The 18,857-nt window shown below is 53.8% G+C and overlaps 1 protein-coding gene across 1 annotated transcript in view; it reads left to right on the forward strand.

Moving 5' to 3' along the window:
- Nucleotides 1-2,421: 2,421 nt before the first annotated feature.
- Nucleotides 2,422-18,857, forward strand: part of SP2 (Sp2 transcription factor) — a 34,642-nt gene continuing 18,206 nt past the window's right edge. Inside the window, exon 1 of the mRNA XM_017349172.4 lies at nt 2,422-2,544. Coding sequence (XP_017204661.3) covers nt 2,538-2,544 — 7 coding nt within the window. The 5' untranslated portion in view covers nt 2,422-2,537. The remainder of the gene's footprint in view (nt 2,545-18,857) is intronic.

Here is an 18,857-nt window from a genome sequence, read left to right on the forward strand (position 1 = left end):
ACTGGAACTGGAAAGCTGGCCTGGAACAGAATGTATGGGCTCTAAACAAGGCCCAGGAGAGGTGACTGTATGCAAATGTTCATTAACTCAGCATACCTGACGTCCTCCCGCACTGGCCTCAAGCCTCCTCCTTTTTTTTTTTTTTTTTTTAAAGGCGTATTTATTTATTAAAGTTAGGGAGAGAAGGAGAAAGATCCTTCATCTGCTGGTTCATTCCCCAGATGGCTACAATGGGCAGGGGTTGAGCCAGGCCACAGCCAAGAGCTTCTTCCAGGTCTCCCATGGGGAAAGGGGCCCAAACACCTGGGCCATCCTCCACTGCTGTCCCAGGCCACTAGCAGGGAGCGGGATGGGAAGTGGAGCAGCTGGGTCTCGAACTGGTGTCTGTGTGGGCTGCTGGCGTTGCAGGCGGTGGCTTTACCCACTACGCCACAGCGCCCGTCCCCTTCCTCTTTTTAAAAAAGATATACTTTATTTTGAAAGAGTTCTATACAGAGAGAGACAGAAGGAGAGAGAGATCTTCCATCCCCTGGTTCACTCCCCACATGGCTGCAATGGCGAGCGTTGGCCCAGGCCAAAGCCAGGAGCCAGGGGCTTCACTGGGGTCTTGCAACGCGGGTGTGGGGGCCCAAGCACTTGGGCCAACTTCTGCTGCTTTCCCAGGCCAGCAGCAGGGAGCTGGATCGGAAATGGAGCAGCCAGGACACAAACTATGGGATGCTGGCGTGGAGGGCAGCAGCTTTACCTGCTATGCCACAGCGCCGGCCACTAATGCAGGAGAGTCAGAAGTGAAAATAAACGTGTGTAAATAGTGTGACGGACGCCTTTCACGCGTGCCAAGAACAGGGCAGAACACGGGAGCAAAACGCTTCAGCTGGGTGGGGATGAGGCGTGCAGACTCGGGCAGGGTCTTGGAGGATGTGTAGGAGTTGACCGGGAGGCAGGGCAGGGTAAGAACTGGTAGGTGTTTAGGAATGAGGGAAAAGGACAGGATTTGTGGGTGGAGGAGAAAAACCCACAGGCGTGTACAGGGCTAGAAAGCAGCCTGGCTTTACCCGGAAGGCAGAGAACCTTCCATGGAAGGTTCTAGAGATGTTGCCTGATGTCTTTCTAGGGCTGACACGGAGAGGGGTGGCCTGGAAGAGACTTTTAACATTGCCTTTCGCTCTGTGTTACCACAACAGCCCTTTCTGACGTGCTGTTCAGGCTGCTGACTTCGACAGAGAGAAGAATCGAGGAGAGGGGAATGGGCACGTGCGCAGCCGCAGAGTCGCAGTGTTGAGTGTAGGGGCTGCTGGCCGGGCGCTCGTTCTAGGCACTTGTTCGAGGGCACCGGGTCTGAGCACGACCGTGTGTTTCCCCCGTGGGATGAACACGCAGGGGAGAGGGGAGCCGGCCCCGGGCTGCAGGTGCCCTGGGGGCCCAGGTGGTCTCGCCGAGAGCGAGCGGGGCGAGCAGGTCTCAAGCCAGAGCGCATTCCCGCTCTCGAAAGCCAGGGGGGCTTCCCGAGGCGCACGGCCACAGACAAGTCTGGAGAGAGCGAGCAGCCCACCGGGGCAGCGCCGGCCACGCCAGGGGGAAGCGGGGCGGGGCCCAGGTCGGCTTCCCCGCCTCGAGCGCGCTCCGCCGCCCGCCCGCCCGCCCGGGGCGCCGGTTAAAAGGTCCTCGGCACGCCCCCAGCCCCGAGTCGGATTAGGGCCGGCGGTGCCGGGGGTCTGCGCTGAGCTCCCTTCGGTCCCGACGCACGCGTGTGGGGGTCGCGGGGTGGGGGCCGGGGCGCCGCGACAGCCAGGTGGGGATTAACAGGGGCTGGGGCTGTGACAGTGAAAATCCTCTCAGGAATGTCACGTAGCTCCAACTCCCGCCACGGTGGCGGGCGCCAAAGTGCCTCGCTGTTCAAGTGGCCTCTCCCAAGGCGAAGACGGGCGAGGGGCTGAACGAGTGGCTGGCGGCTTTCCACTCACCAGGCGAGAGGCTGAGTGGGAACCGACGGCAGCCGACGAGCGAGACGCGGCCCTGCCACACCTGGGCGAGACTGGACTGGAGGCGAAATGTATATGCTATTTATAGGGCCTCACCCTAAGGACTTCTGATTGGCTTTAGGGCAGATCTATCACTCATCTTCTGGGTTAGAGGTGGGTGGAAGGTCAACCACGACCAATACAGGAACAGTCCTCAGCTAAGCCCCGCCCCACGCAGCTTCCTGTCGCTGTCCATCAACGACACAGTGGGCGGGACTTTGCCTCCCGCCAGTTGGCCGAGGAACACGTCGTTCATTCTTCCGTAGGTTTCCGGTTGGTGCCCTCTACCGTCCGTCAGTGACCCTGCATAGACCTATTGGCCAAACCAACGTCGCTCTAGATGACTCTCGGTGATTGGTTAGTAGTGCTGTCGGTCCCCAATGTCCCGACCGCTTACTGGTGGGCGCTGCCGTCGCTCGGGCGGTGGCGGGCTCCGGGATTGGCGGGCTCTAGGCGGGCGGTGTCAGGCTCTCGGTGGCGGCGGAGGCGGCGGAGGCCAGGGAGGAAGATGTCGTAATGAGCGGTGGGTCCTGGCCGCTGCCGGCGGGGTCTTTCCGGCCCTCAAGGGTCGGGAAGATGGGCAGAGGCCGCGGGGAGGGGGAGCCGGCGCCGGGGGATCCCCCCTGGGGCCAGGCCTGGCGTCGGGGCCCGGCTTCGGGAGGGGCGGGGGAGGGAGGATTCCCGCCCGGAGGAGGAGCGGGGCTGGCCAGCCGGGCGGAGGCACCCGGAAGGGGGCGTTCGACTCCCCGCCCCCTCGGAGCCCGCTGGGCGGGAGGGCGGCCGCTTCCGGGGGCTGGCGAGAGAAGCGGGCACCTGGGGTGTGCGTGGCACCCCCTCAGCCGGGTCGCCGGTTCTCCTCAGAGCTGCCCGCCCGGTGGGCAGTGCCTGGGCCTGTCCTGAGGAGACGGCGCGCAACCCTCGTGCTCGCCGTGGGTCTGGGGGACGCCCCCGGCCTCGAACTCTAGGTGCCCACCGGCGACGCGGGACCCTCTGGAGGGCAGAGGGGGGCGAGAGAATTTTTCTTTCAGACGGTGTCCCCCCCCCCCCCATGGGCGCTGCTGGGCGCGGACGCCAGCCCTGGTGACCGATGTACCCCAGTAGGGAGTGGTCTCGGGACACTCCCGCCTCAGCCCGCGGAGTGGGCACCGACCTTTGAGTGCACGCCCGCGCCGAGCGCTCGGGACCTGCCAGCTCTTTGGCAGAATTGCGAGCAGTTTGAGAACTTGCTGACAGGGCCCCCGTGCCCCCGTTTCCTGACTCCCCGGGGCGGGGTGGGGCGAGGGGGGCAGACAGTCCCAGGGAATGGCTGAAGAGAGACTTGGAGTCTTCCTGCACCCCACCTTCATCCCCTGATCGCTCTCAGCCCCGTCCCCGCGGGCTTTGTGAGCTCAAGAGACTGTGGTCCTCGCGGGGCAAAGGAGAAGCCTGCCCTTGGCGCCTTCCTTGGCTTTGGAGTCCAGGGTCTGGGCTGGGTGTCCAGCAGCTCTCTCCCCGGAGGGTACTTCCTGCGGTGTACTTTAGACGAGGAATTGGCCCAAGGGCACCTGTCACAGATCATTACAGATTGCAGGAAGTGGCTATGTGGTTGGGTTGGTTAACTTTTTTTTTTTTTTAAAGATCTGTTTATTTGAAACTCAAGAGGGAGATCTTCCATCAACTGGTTCACTCCCCAAATGGGTGCAGCAGCACAGAGCCAGGCTGCAGCCAGGAGCTTCCTCCATGTCTCCTATGTGGGTGGCAGGGAGCCAAGCACTTATGCCATCTTCTGCTGCTTTCCCAGGCACATTAACGGAGCTGGACCAGCCAGGATTTGAACCAGGACCCATAAGGGGTGCCAGCTTTGCAGGTGGCAGCTTAACCGGCGGTGCCACAACACCAGCCCCTGGGTTGGTTATTTTGGATGATGAGATTTTTAGGGTTAGAAAATTGACATGTTGGCCAGCTCACACAGAGGCCGAGGAGATGGTGATGGTAGAGTCCACAGCACAGTGTCCTTTGATGACTAACAAAGAAGCCCGTTGTCTGCAATCATGAATGTAACTGCAGTGTCTTTTGTTTTAAATTCTGTGTGTGATAAAGTGGATGAATTTGTTAGGCAATCTATCAATCGGGCTGGTGATATCAGCGTTCTCATTGCTGATGTGTTTTCTTTTTTTTTTAAGAATTATTTTATTTATTTGAAAGAGTTACAGAGAGACGTAGAGACACAGAGAGAGGTCTTCATCCACTGGTTCACTCCCCAGATGGCCATGGCCGGAGCTGCATGGATCCGAAGCCAGGAGCTTCATCCAGGTCTCTCACGTGGATGCAGGGGCCCAGGCACTTGGGCCATCTCCTACTGCTTTCCTAGGCCATAGCAGAGAGCCGGATCGGAAGTGGAGCAGCCGGGAGTAGAACCGGCGCCCATATGGGATGCCGGTGCTTTAGGCCAGGGCTTTAACCCACTGCGCCACAGTGCCGGCCCCCCATTCCTGCTGCTGCTCCCCCCTCCCCCCATTGCTTCTAACAGGTGTTAATACCTATTGGAAATGGATTCTCACTGGCTAGGGCAATTGGCGAGTTTTCTCATTCTAGTTCTGCCACTTGGGTAACTGGCTTATTAACCTTTTCCGGTTAAAAGCAACAATGGGATAGAGAAGTGGTTCTGACATAGTTATGAACCCCCTAAGCTAGGGTGCTAAAGGCACAGACTCTGCCAAAGAGACCCAGGGAGAGTTTGTTCATAATCCAGTTGTCACCTGACTGCCTAGCAGGGACAGCTGGCTGCAGGAGGGCATTGCTGTGGACAGCACGTGGACTGGCCACTTTCTCTCAGACTTAGTGTTTGGGCCGTGGTGGCCTGTGGAAACAGAGAGAAGCTTTCACAGGATTTTGGCAAATATGTTGGTAAAAGCACTTTATGGCAGTCCAGCAGGTGGGATAGTTCCTGTTGGCCTTGAATTCTTCTGGTGGTTTAATAACAGCCCTTTGGGCCGGTGCCACAGCTCACTTGGCTAATCCTCCACCTGCGGTGCCGGCACCCCGGGTTCTAGACCCGGTCGGGGTGCCGGAGTCTGTCCCGTTTGCTCCTCTTCCAGGCCAGCTCTCTGCTGTGGCCCGGGAAGGCAATGGAGGATGGCCCAAGTGCTTGGACCACTGCACCCCATGGGAGACCAGGAGGAAGCACCTGGCTCCTGGCTTCAGATTGGCTTAGCTCCTGCAGTAGCGGCCATTTGGGGGGGGTGAACCAATGGAAGGAAGACCTTTCTCTCTGTCTCTCTCTCTCTCACTAACTCTACCAGTCAAATAAAAAAAAAAAAAAAGATTTATTTATTTATATTTGAAAGGTAGAGTTACAGAAAGAGACCGAGACAGAGATCTTCCATCTGCTGGTTCATTTCCCACGTGGCTGCAATGGCCAGGCTGAAGCCAGGAACCTGGAACTCCATGCAGGTCTCCCTGGATGGGTGGCTTGGGCCATATTCTATTGTTTTCCCAGGTGCATTAGCAGGGAACTGGATTGGAAGTGGAGCAACTGGGACTTGAACCAGTGTTCAGACGGGTGCTGGTTGTGCAAGCGGCAGCCTCAGCCACTGTGCCTCAGTGCTGGTCCCAGCAGGTTCTTGTTCTAAAACTTTGGTTTATCCCCTCTGTTCTCTGTGTACATGCACGTTGGAAGCCTTGCTTCCAAACACTGAGAAATTTAGGAATGACTTTTGAATGAGATGGGCAGTGGCCACAGATTGAGAAACAGAGAAACATTGCTTTCAAGAGTGTGTCGCACATTAGAAAGTGTAGGGATGTGTGGTGCAAACTCCTCTGACTTTGTAGGATTGCGTGGTCTCATCCTGGCCCCACATACTTTCTTAGGAGTGTATTGGGTGGTCGAGCTGCAGTGCCCTTTTGGATGGGATTTATGGATTTATTCCCAGTCTGGTGTAAACCAGGAATACTTTGTGGGCTGGACCAAACCAGTCTGTCCTGGGCTTGGAAGTGCACGTCTTTATGGAATGCATGGGCTGGTGTTTGCTTTCGTTTTGGGTGTGTGTGACTTCTAGACCTGTTGTCGGAAGGAGAAAAGCTCCCTTTATTTCTTCCTCCATAGAGCCAGCACGTGCTCTTTGTATTTCTGAAGTGTAGTTGAAAGCCTGTCTCTAGGGGCGCGCTGCCTGGGTGACCAGCGGGGCAGGGTTTGGCAGGCCGTGCTCTCTAGGAGACCCGGGGAGGAGCGCCCACACTTCTGTCAGTCATCTGTTGGAGCAGGCTGGGAAGATGAGCCTGTGGGACATTTCCCTCAAGAGCAGTGTCAGGCTAAGTAGGAAAGGGCTTGGGGAGTGCCCTGAGGGGATGCGCCCAGGCTGGTGGGTTTGTTCCAGTTGGCAGATTCCAGAAGGGAAAAATGATGTGTGTACTGCATCGTGGAAAGTGAAAAGCAGCTCCCAGGAGCGAGCTCGGAACGGGCCTGGCAGCCAGGAGAGCTGTGGCTGCCTCTCCGCGTCCAGCAAGTGCTCTTTCGGAACGCTCCCAGCCTGCCACTGCCGGCGGCACTGCTGTGCTGCTCCTTAGAGTGGACTGGCGGCGGGCACAATCTGGACGATGAGCTGGGCCCAGGAGCAGGAGGCTGTGTGTGAGAGGGCTCAGTGTCCAGTGTCAGCGCTTCTCTGGGCCGTGCTGAGACCTCAGGCGTTTGTGTCACCGGACAAGCATGCTGGCAGACCAGCCACTGGAATCTCATCGTGGCTCTCCTTCGTTAGCTGTGCTGTTTCGACATCAGTTACCTGCCGTCCCCAGCCTTGCCCCCACTGCACAGGGAAGAGGCTTGGCCTGGGACGAGTTTTAGTTGCTAAGTGCTCTGCAATGCCAGTCAGTCCCTCTGTGGTGACTTAGGCCTTTCATCTCAGCTGAGGGGTGAAAGTGGCTCAGAGGAGCTGGCAGGCACTGGTGTGAACCTCTCCAAATGTCCTCTTTCAAGAGCTTCCTCTTTGGGGTTGTCACCTCTCCCGTGGGATTTAGTGGCGTCAGAGTGGCCTCTGAGAGAGTGGGAGCCGGGAGGAAGGCAGCAGGGAGAGCCACGTGATCGGAAGTGGACTGTTGATGTCTAATTGGACATCTCAGATCAGCCTAGAAAAAAACCAGAGCAAGACATTTTCTAACCTTCAGAGAAGTAACTGGTAAGCCAGCCCTCTTCTCTCGGGGGAAATGAAGTCACCCCTCGTTTCGGGAGCAGATCCTAGCCTGGGGTGAGTGTAGAGAGTGACTCACAGATCCGTGTGCCAAAGCGCAGGGAGAGAGCAGTGTGCTTGCAGCTGATGAGATCCTGTAGGGGAAACGCATCGCGCTCTCTTTTTACGCCTGCCCTCTAAGGCAGTGCTCTTTGACGAAAACGCTTTGCACCATTTCCTGGGGCTGCTTTGGTCATGGTGAGAGTTCTCCTGTATCGTTGCCATCCCTGGCACCCCTTCTCCAGAGTCCCTTAGGCTCCAGTAACAATGGGGTGTGGCCCAGGCAGGATGCAAACTAGCACACGACAGGATCCCATTCTGGGGAGAGGCGTGCAGGGTGGAGATGGTCGAGAGGTATTCTGTTCAGGTGCCCGCGTTGTCCAGCTGCATTTTCCCCGGCCGCGTCAGTGGAGAGGAGCCCTGACACGTGCTGCCGTGTGTGTGCTCAAGGGTTTGTCCAGGAGCAGGACTGGGCTGCGCTGGCTCCTGCTCAGGCTCTTGCCCTCGGGGGCTGACCTACACCTGGGACTGGATCCTTGCCCAGTGCCAGAGATGCAGATCTGCAGGTGTTCTCCTTTGCTTCTCAAACTCCACTGAGGCTCTCTGACTCCACTGCCTCCGGGTTCATTCATTCATTCATTTCATTCAGCAGATACATACCAAGCACCTGCTGTATGTGGGGTCCTGGGGTAGTTGGTTCAGTGAGGAAGACAGAGGAATCTCTCTCTCAGTGGGAGACTAATAGACATTTTGTTAGAGAGTGGGAAATGCAGAGGGGAACCTGGGAGAGAGGACAGGAACGCGTGTGAGGTGGGAGCAGCTGACGGAGGTGGTCGGGGAAGGGAGGGGACTGAACAGCAGTGCAGAGACCTTGAGAAGCACCCCACCCCGCGCCCCCAGTGTCTTCTGGGAACAGCAAGGAGGCCAGGTGACCCAAGTAGTGAGTGAGACAGGAGGGTAGGTCGCCGAGGGGCCTTCTGTGTTGTAGGAACTTTGGCTCCTACTTTGAGTGGGACAGTAGGGGGCCTCTGAGCAAGGAGGAAGTTTAATGGGTCTCATTCTGTATTCATGTTGAGAATAGACTTCAGGCATCAAGGTTGGATACCCAGCCGGCGCCGCGGCTCACTAGGCTAATCTTCCGCTTTGCGGCGCCGGCACACCAGGTTCTAGTCCCAGTCGGGGCGCCGGATTCTGTCCCGGTTGCCCCTCTTCCAGGCCAGCTCTCTGCTGTGGCCAGGGAGTGCAGTGGAGGATGGCCCAGGGGCTTGGGCCCTGCACCCCATGGGAGACCAGGAGAAGTACCTGGCTCCTGCCATCGGATCAGCACGGTGCGCCGGCTGCGGTGGCCATTGGAGGGTGAACCAATGGCAAAAGGAAGACCTTTCTCTCTGTCTCTCTCTCTCACTGTCCTCTCTGCCTGTCAAAAAAAAAAAAGTTGGATACCCAGCTTAAGAGGCTTAGTTGGTTATACAGGTGAGAGAGTGTGGGGACCTGGGACCCAGGTGATGATGCAGAGGTGGGGAAATGAGTCAGATTCAGAATATACTTGGGGGCCTGCGCTGTGTCACAGCATAAGCTGCAGCCTGTAGCGCTGGCATCCCATATGGGTGCTGGTTTGGCTTCCAGCTGCTCCACTTTCAATCCAGCTCCCAGCTAATATGCCTGGGAAAGCAGCAGAAGATGGACCTAGTACTTGGGCCCCTGCACCCACATGGGACACCCAGATGAAGCTCCTGGCTCCTGGCTTTGGACCAGCCTAGGTCCAGCCTTTGTGGCCATTTAGGGAGTGAACCAGCAAATGGAAGATATCACTCTCTCCATCTCTCTCTCTCTGTCTCTTCCTCTCTATTTTTAACTCTGACTTAAAAAGTGATATATTTGAAGGTAGAGCCAAATATGCTTACTGGCTGTTAAATGCAGGACATAGAAAAGAGAACTCCTAGGATTTGGCTGAACAGCTCATGCAGTCACCATTGGTGCAGTGTGGATTTTTGAAGGAAGCGCAGAATTAGGGAGATGTCAGAAGCACGGATTTAAGATGCCTGGTAATATATCTAAGTGGTAATGCCAGCTGGCAGTGGGGTGTACAAACCTAGATAGAAGTTTGTAGTCAGCTGGCGCCGCGGCTCACTAGGCTAATCCTACACCTGCGGCGCTGGCACACCGGGTTCTAGTCCCGGTCGGGGCGCCGGATTCTGTCCTGGTTGCTCCTCTTCCAGTCCAGCTTTCTGCTGTGGCCCAGGAAGGCAGTGGAGGATGGCCCAAGTCCTTGGGCCCTGCACCCACATGGGAGACCAGAGGAAGCACCTAGCTCCTGGCTTCAGATCAGCACAGTGCACCAGCCGCAGCAGCCATTGGAGGGTGAACCAACGGCAAAAGGAAGACCTTTCTCTCTGTCCCTCTCTCTCAGTGTCCACTCTGCCTGTCAAAAAAAAAAGAAAAAAAAGTTTGTAGTCATCATTACATAGAATCTACATATTATTGCTTTTTTTAAAGCCAGGAGATTAGATGAAATCTCCAGGAAACAGGTATAGAGAAAGGTAGGTCCAAGGGTAGCCCAACCATCAAAATTTGAAAGGAGAGGAAGAACCAGCAAAGGAGATTGAGACGTAGCCAGAGAGGCAGGAGACCAACCCAGTAAGTGTGTCTTAGAAGCTGAGGGAAGAAAGGTTGCAAGGAGGAAGAGCAGTTGATTCACTGTCGGATCCACACAGACGAGGAAGTGTAGGGATTGGCCATTAGGTCTAGCAACAGGGAGGTCTGTTGGTGGCGGGAAGGTGAGCAGTTGTAGCTGGGATGGGGCTGGTGCAGTGAGGTGAGGTTGAGACACGTTCAAGAACAGGGTTGGGGACAGCAGGAATAGGCGAGGCGTTTTGCTTAGCTGGTGAAGGAAATTTTGAAATGTGAACATACTGTCGAGAGCATGGTGGCACCACAGGTTAAGCTGGGGATGCTCACATCCCATATCAGAGTTCTGGTTTAAGTTTTAGCTGCTGCTGCTGCTCCTCCTCCTCCTTTTTTTTTTTTTTTTAGATTTATTTTATTTGTTTGAAAGAGTTACTGAGAGAGGCAGAGACAGCGAGAGGTCTTCATCTGCTGGTTCTCTCCCCAGATGGCTGCAAAGGCCAATTTGAAGCCAGGAGCTTCTTTCAGGTCTCCCACATGGGTGCAGCAGGGAGCTGCATTGGAAGTGGTGCCACCAGGACTTGAACCTGCACCCATATGGGATGCCAGCACTGTAGGCTGGGGCTTTAGCCTGGTGAGGCACAGCCCCAGCCCCAGCCGCTCTACTTCTGACCCAGCTTCCTGCTAATGCATCCTGGTAGGCAGTGGATAATGGCTGTAACACCCACATGGGAAACCTGGATGAATTCCTGCCTCCTGGCTTTGGTCTAGCCCAGCCCTGGCTGTTGTGTGGGTTTGTAGAGTGAACCAGCAGACGGAAGATTCCCCCCCCCCCCCCCCCGGTCACTGTGCCTTGAAATAATTTTTTTTAAACTGCAGACACAAATGAGGATCAGGGGCTGAGGCTGGGGGTGAGAGTTGAGGGTAGGGAACAGTGAGGCTCAGGAAGGGGGCTGGGGAGGGAAGGACCTCCACGCCTCTCTCACCTCCCTCCAGCCTGTCGAGGAGAGGGCCGCTGCCCAGCACTGCTCTTGTTTAATGGAAGTCAGTGAAATGTGTTTGACCGTTTTTGGGCTCTTGTATACTGGTTATTGTGATTGCTACAGGTTTGCTTCTCCAAGTGTTCGGTGCAGTTTGGAGTCTCTCACAGTTGGGGTGCTGTTCCCCAGTCCAAGCTGATTCTCTTCGCCCATTCATCAGCTTCCTTTGAGGTCCAGCTTTGTTCTCTGAAACTAGCCCTGGCTTGCTTTTCACTCACCAGCCCTGCATTCTTCCAGGCTAGGCAACTGGGAAAGCCTAGGCTTAGAGACTGTGTTGTTGGCTTTTGGCCCAGCTAAGCTGACCAAAATAGCCAGGAGAAGCAGTGTTTGCACAGAGTGAAATTCCTCCAGGGGAAATACCACAGCGGCCTCAGAGGCCACAGCCAGGCTGGTGGGGACCCAGGAGGAAAAAAAAAAAAAATCGGCCTGGGTGTGCAATGTTAACCAGGTTCTGGCTACAGCAGTCATGTCCTTTCTGTGGGTGCCCTTCTCTCCGTTCCCTGTGTCCAGTGTGACCAGTGAGCTGGCCCCTAGCAAGATGGCCAGAGCCCAGGCGCCCTCCTGTTACGCTCTGTCAGTTGCTGTACAGAGATCCCTGGGACAGAGACATTCCCTGCCCTCCTAGGCTGGGGGACGCACTGGCACTGGCAAGGTCACCTAAAGGAGGGAGCTGTAAAGGAGCTCCCAAGGACAGCGCTGGCCAAACGGAGAGAGCACGTGGGGCTCCACGGGAGCGAGCGGGGTTAGTTCCCGAGAGATGAAAAGTGAAGTATGAGTTGAGAGAGTTGGAAGGGCAGAGCGGCTGTAGCTTTAGGGGAGGGCCGGGGAGGGGGCATCTTCTGGCCTTAGTGAGCTTATCTTTAGAGCATCTGGACATCATCCAGGGGGCCGATGGGTTGGCTGGAGAGATTTTGCATTCTGAAAAGATTCTTCAAACCCCATTGTGGAGGTTGGATAAGAGGGGCAAGGCCAGAGCCTAAGAAGTTCTTGGCAGAACCTTGGGCTGGGCTGGGCTGGGCTGGGCTGGGCTGGGCTGGGCTGGGCCGGGCCGGGCTGGGCCGAGCTGGGCCGGGTCGAGTGGTTAATGCTAGGAAAATGGCGATAGGGCTGGAGAGCGGCAGGAGATTGGAAAGGGAGTTCTGTTAGGAATTGGAATCATCGGCCAGCGCCGTGGCTCACTTGGCTGATCCTCCACCTGCGGCGCCAGCACCCCGGGTTCTAGTCCCGGTTGCTCCTCTTCCAGTCCAGCTCTCTGCTGTGGCCCAGGAGGGCAGTGGAGGATGGCCCAGGTGTTTGGGTCCCTGCACCCGCATGGGAGACCGGGAGGAGGTACCCGGCTCCTGGCTTCAGATCGGCGCAGCTCCGGCTGTAGCAGCCATTAGGGGAGTGAACCAACGGAGGGAAGACCTTTTCTCTCTGTCTCTCTCACTGTCTATAACTCTCTGTCTCTCTCTCCCTGTCTAACTCTGCCTGTCAAAAAAAAAAAAAAAAAAAAAAAAAAAACAAATAAAAAAAAAAAAAGGAATTGGGGTCATCAGCATTCGGTGATTCACTGGGGATGAGTTTGACACTAGGTTTTATTGTGATTGGAAATTCTGTAAGAGTCTGGTTTAACCAAAGACACTCGTTGAACCCGCAGGGCTGTGCTGAGTGCTGGCCTTGATGTCAGTAGTTCACTGGAAAAAGACATGGCCTACCGTGGGGAGCTTTCTCCTAGTCCCCTACCTTAGCACCCTCGTGATTTAATGGATGGTCAGTGTTCCCAAAGGGCTTGACTCCATCTCAGGGCAGCTGCAGGGGCAAAGGCTCCTTAGGGGTCTGGAGGAAGGCCAGTGGGGCCCAAGGGTGATCCTGGGGTGTCAGAGCTGGACTTGCCTGTGGCAGCACAAAAGGAAGACCCACGAAGAGAGGCCTTGCTTGGACGGACAGATCGGGAGAGGGAGGAAGGGAAGGCAGTGCTGGGGGCAGGGGGAAGAGCCCAGAGACCCAGGGAGGTTTTTCTGCTGGTTTGGGGGTTGAATCGGACTTCAGTGAGGGGAAAGAAAAGTCGGGTGTGGCCCCGTCGGGTACCTGGCACTGCTGCCCCATCACAGGCCTGGTTGGATGCCTTTGGGAGTTTTCCGTGTTGCCTTGGAGAGGCACTGTTGCTGTGTAGTAAATTACTGGAAAACTTCAGCCCAGGGACTGTTGGGAAAATGTCAGCCAAGTTGAATTAATGAAAAGCCTGACTGATATAATTTGAAAGAAATGCAGCTTTTTCTTTTAAGAATATGCAATGACCCCACTTACAATGTTGCTAGACGCTGGTTTCAGGGACCTGATGTGAACTGCTGTTAAAAGCAAGTGGTGCTGTTAAAATGGAGGAAATGGCATAAAACAATTACAAAACTCCACCCAAGAGTCCCTTTGCAGTCTTCCTACACCATTTGGCCTCACTGCCATACGCAGGAAAAGTTAAGCACAATTTATGTCCAGATTACACGTTAAATATAAGGTTCCAAATCAATGAGCTTCCAAGAAACCTTTGATCATACTGTAGTCTTGAAGTTACTGTCTCAGCTACTTTTTTTTTTTTATTACTTAGTTATTTATTTGAAAGAGCTATGGCAAGAGAGGGAGAAACAAGGAGAGGGTAGAGAGATCTTCCATCTACTGGTTCACCCTGTAAATGGCCACAATGACCAGGGCTGGGCCAGATGGAAGCCAGGAGCCAATAGCTTCATCTGGGTCTCCCGTATGGGTACAAGGGCTCAAGCCCTTGGGCCATCCTCTGCTGTTTGTTAGGTTATAAGCTCAACAGAGAAAGACACAAGGTACATAAATATGTATTGGTTTTAAACTTCTGGTAGCTATCAGATCACATTTAAATTTTTATTTGTAAAGATTATTTATTTGAAAGAGTCACATCGAGAGAGAGATCGAGAGGGAGATCCTCCATCCACTGGTTCACTCTCCAAATGGCCACAATGGCCAGGGCTGGGCCAGGCCAAAGCCTGGAGCCAGGAGCTTCTTTTGCATCTCCCCACATGGATGCAGAGACCCAAGCACTTGGCCCATCTTCTGCTGCTTTTGCAGGCACATTAGCAGGAATCTGGATCAGAAGTGGAGCAGCCAGGACGCATGTGGGATGCTGGTGCTGCAGACAGCGGCTTATCCTGCTCTGCTACAGTGCTGGTCCTCACGATACTTCCTCTTAACTACCTTTCACTTCCAAGCCAACTGAACTGCTGCTCTTTCCCCTTTCATGGTTAACCCCAGGATATAATTCTGCAGTGGCAAGGAGAGCTGCAGGCCAGGGGCCGTAAAGCTCAGGGTGACAGAGATCTGGAGGGGTGTTTCCAGAGCCGGCTGGGGAGGAAAAGCAAACCCAACTGACGGGGTGCCGTGTCGGCGCGGCAGTGTGCAGCTTGCTCCAGCAGGTTCTGCTTCCACTCCCTGGCTCAAGAGGTGCTTGGAGCCCGGCCTGGGCTCCAGACGGTTGGACTGCAGGGTCATAACAACTGCCCAGGGAGGCGGGGGATGATTAAGGAGTGCTCAGCTGGTTCCCGTTGTGTTTCTTCCTACTGTCCCTGTTGCAGTGTCTGTCCCTCTTCCTCACAGCAGAGGGTGTCTGAGGGGCTTGTGCCAGTTGTAATGGAGCCGGCTTGAACCTGGGGGAGCCTCCTGGGAGAGCCCCTGCCTGCTTCCCAGCCAGCCAGCAACTGCCTCAGCTTGTGTTTCCACCAGCACCATAGTCTGAGAAGTAGAAACCCTTAAAGGTGGTTTGGTCCAACACCCACCCCACCTTGAAATCTCATCTCCAGCAGAGTTACACATCTGGCCTCCGAGATTCCAGAGAAAGGAGAACATTACCTCAAAAGCAACTGATTCCAGCTTTTGAAAGTTCCCCCTTTTCATTAAGCTGAAATCCCCCTTGACAGAGCCTTGCGGAAGGCTTGGTTGCTGCTCTTTGAACCAAGGGTGGGACAAACACCCTGGTTGACATTCCCACTCTCTCCCTGGCCACAACTGTTTCTGCTTTCCTTGAAGAAACTCCAGTTGAAAATCCCCCTTTCAGATCGGAACCTGACGCTCCGGATGTGGCCCAAGCGTGCAGATACACCAGGGCTGTGATTTTTCTTGTCTTGTGATTGAACTTTTAGAAATGCAACCCAACATTGCAGTGTCTAGATTCTGCTGGCTCCCGCTGAGCTTTGAGTCCAAACCACAGGCTTTTGGAGCTATCCAGCTCTTTTCCTGTCCTGCATGTGATTTTTTTTTTAACCTAAGTGCAGAATTTACTAAACCGTCAGCCACCATTTCTTGATTCCCCACTGCCTGCCAGGTGTTAGGCTCCACAGATTTGTAAGGAGGTTGGTGAAGTCTCCCAGAAAGCCTGTGTGAGTGCTATTACCTGATTTGTCTACAGGTGGCGCAGTTCCCTTCCCAGCCCCACTCCCCGGTCTCACTAAGGAAGGGCTCTAGCAGAATTTGCTTTCAGTATGGAGCCTCAAGCTCTTTTGCCAGTTTTAAGGGTCCCTTAATGAGTACACCATTCTGTTTACATCCCTCTCAGTTTTGTGAGACGTTTGAGATTGACCTGCCTTCCAGCCCTTTGCACTGTCTCCCAGACTTAGGTGGTGGGGAGGTTACTCCAAGGTCTGTGGAGCACAGAACCATTTTAAAGAATGAAATCGAGTGGAAAAAATATCAAAGTCCACTGTGTGTGATGAGGGGAACTTTTTGGGGAAACTGTTGCATGAGCACTGGACAAGGATGTGGTATGTGTGTTTGTGTGTGTGAAGCACACCGTGTGAGTGTAGTCTTGATGTAAATTGCTTTTGTAACTGTGGTTCATGGTCTGATAGTTTGAACAGTATAAAGCAAAATGCTTTTGAATTAACTTAGGTCATTTTCATCTAAAATGTTACAGCTTGTTTTTGTGTGACCATAAATTTGTGATTCAACTCATTCATCCAGCTTCTAGAGCTAAAGTTAACAAGTGACCACAGGTGGCCTGTGTTGTGGCACAGCCCACCACCTGCAATGCCAGCACCCACACTGGAGTGCCAGTTCGTGTCCTGGCTGCTATGCTGCCTTTTTTTTTTTTTTTAATTAAGATTTATATATTTATTTGGAAGGCAGAGTTACAGAGAGGAAGAGGCAAGGGGGGAGGGGTCTTCTATCCTCTGGTTCATTCCCCAAATGGCTGCAACAGTCAAAGCTGGACTGGTCTGAAGCCAGGAGCCAGGAGTTTCTTCCAGGTCTCCTACATGGGTACAGGGGCCCAAGCACTTGAGCCATCCACTGCTTTCCCAGGTACATTATCAGGGAGCTGGATCAGAAGTGGAGCAGCTGGGACTCGAACTGGTACCCATGTGGGAGGCTGGCTTTACAGGCAGCAGCTTTACCCACTACACCATAATGCCAGCCCCTGCACTGCTTTTGATCCAGCTTCCTGCTGATATGCTTGGGAAGACAGCAAATGATGGCCCAAGTGCTTGAGCCCCTGACACCCACGTAGGAGACCTGGATGGAGTTCCCAGCTTTTTGCTTCAGGCTTTCCCAGCCCTGGCTATTGTGGCTGTTTGGGGAGTGAAACAGTGGATGGGAGATTCTCTCTCTCTCTTTCTGATACTCTGCCTTTCAAATAAATAAATAATCTTTTTAAAAATGACTACAAAAAGATCTAAATCAACAGTACCATTCTGGGAGGATGATGTTTGACCTCAGGTTGTTGCTTTCCAAAGAAGCGTGATGCAGACCCTGTGTTGTGCACGCCTGCCCTGCACTAATGCTAGGAGAGACAGTCCTCCCTCTGCTTCTGAAAAGACAGCGCCCTTCACTGTCACAGATGCAGCATGAGTCAGATGTGCAGAACTGCACTGTCCCCTAAGTAGCGTGTACAGGTGTGCAGGTGCACTTGCAACCACACACGGACCCTGAGAGGTGCAGGACTTGCCGGGCCGCACTCATCCAGTGACATAGCACACTTGGTCTTTTTTTTTTTTTTTTTTTTTTTTTTGCTTTTTTTTTTTTAAAGTTTTTTATGGGCAAATGGGTCAAGTATTTATTTTTTTCAAAGATTTATTTATTTGAAAGGCAAAGTTACAGGGAGAGGGACAGACAGAGATACCTTCTACCTGCTGAATAGCCCCAGCCGTCAGGGCTGAGCCAGGCCAAAGTCAGAAGCCTTTGGACTTGTATGGGCTTCCCATGTGGGTGCAGGGTTGGACCATCCTGATGGCTGCTTTTCCAGGGGCATCAGAAGGGAGCGGGACTGGAAGTAGAACCGCCGGGACTTGAACCGGTGCCCTTGTGGGATGCGGGCATTGTAGGCAGTGGCTCAACCTGCTGCATCGCAATGCTGGCCCCCCAAGTGTATTTCTTTATCTGTCTACTTACTTTAAGTTTTATTTACCTAGTGGCCAGCATCGTGGTACAGCAGGTTAAGCTGCTGACTGTGACGCTAGCATCCCATATGAGTGCCGGTTTGAGTTTCATCTGCACCACTTCTGATCTCCCTGCTAATGTTCCTGGAAAAGCAGCAGAAGATGGCCCAAAAGCTTGGGAGACCTGGATGGCATTCCAGGTGCCTAGGTTTGGCCTGGTGTAGCATTGGACATTGTGGCCATTTAGGGAATGAACCAGGGGATGGAAGCTCTTTTCTCTTTTTCTCTCTTTCTCTTTCAAATAAACAAATCTTCTTTAAAAAAATATTTTATTTATTTATCGGAGAGGTAGAGTTATAGACAGTGAGAGGGAGAGAAAGAAAGGTCTTCCTTCCATTGGTTCACTCCCCAAATGGCCACAATGGCCGGAGCTGCACCGATCTGAAGCCAGGAGCCAGGTACTTCTTCCGTCTCCTATGCGGGTGCATGGGCCCAAGTACTTGGGCCATTTTCTACTGCTTTCCCAGGCCACAGCAGAGAGCTGGTTTGGAAGAGGAGCAGCCGGGACTAGAGCCGGCGCCCATATGGGATGCCAGCGCCACAGGTGGAGGATTTACCAAGTGAGCCACGGTGCTGGCCCCAAACAAATAAATCTTTAACAAAAATAATAAATAAGTTTTATTTACTTGGGAGGCAGAGAAACAGATCTCCCATCTGCCGGTTTACTCCACAGATGCTCGCGAAGACCAGGGCTAGGCAGAAGCCAAAGTTGGAAGCCAGGAACTTAGTCTGGGTTTCCCGTATGGGTGGCAGGGACATCATTACTTGAGCCATCGGTGTTGCCTCCCAGGATGAGCATAAGCGGGAAGCTGGAGGTGGCTGTTGAACCCAGGCACTCTGGTATCAGATGCAGGCATCTTAATGGCTAGGCCGAAGACCCACCCTAACTTTTTTTTTTTTTTTTTTAAGATTTAATGTATTTGAAAGAGTGACAGAGAAAGATATTCCATCTTCTGGTTCACTCCCCCCAAATAGCTATAACAACTGGGGCTGGGCCAGGCTGCAGCCAGGAGGCTGGAATTCCATCCAGGTCTCCCTTGTTGGTGGCAGGAACCCAACTATTTGGGCACATTAGCAAGAAGCTGGCTCGGAAACAGAGTAGCCAGGTGTTGAACCCAAGGACTCTAATGTGGAATATGGGTGTTCCAGTTCTAAGCATGGCCTAACCCACTGTGCCACAATATCTGTCCCCATGTCTTTGACTTCATTGTATTTAAAGATTTATTTTATTTATTTGAAAGGCTGAGTTAGGGAGAGACAGAGAATCTTCATTCACTAGTTCACTCCTCAAATGGTAGCAGCCCCAGCTGAAGCCAGGAGTCTGGAACTCCATCTGGGGTCTCCCGCACTTGTGGCAGGGACTCAAGTACTGCGCCATCTTCTACTGCCTTCCCAGGTGCATTAGCAGAGAGCTGGGTCCGAAGTAGAGCAACCATGACTGGAACCAGCACTCATAGGGAATGCCAACATCATAGGCAGTGATTTTATTTATTTTCATCTCCTTGAAGGCAGAGCAATAGAGAGAGAGGTATCTTCCAT

This window comes from Oryctolagus cuniculus, chromosome 17, assembly GCF_051225735.1.
Source record: "Oryctolagus cuniculus isolate XC-2025 breed Fujian yellow rabbit chromosome 17, ASM5122573v1, whole genome shotgun sequence".
Classification (NCBI taxonomy): Eukaryota; Metazoa; Chordata; class Mammalia; order Lagomorpha; family Leporidae; genus Oryctolagus; species Oryctolagus cuniculus.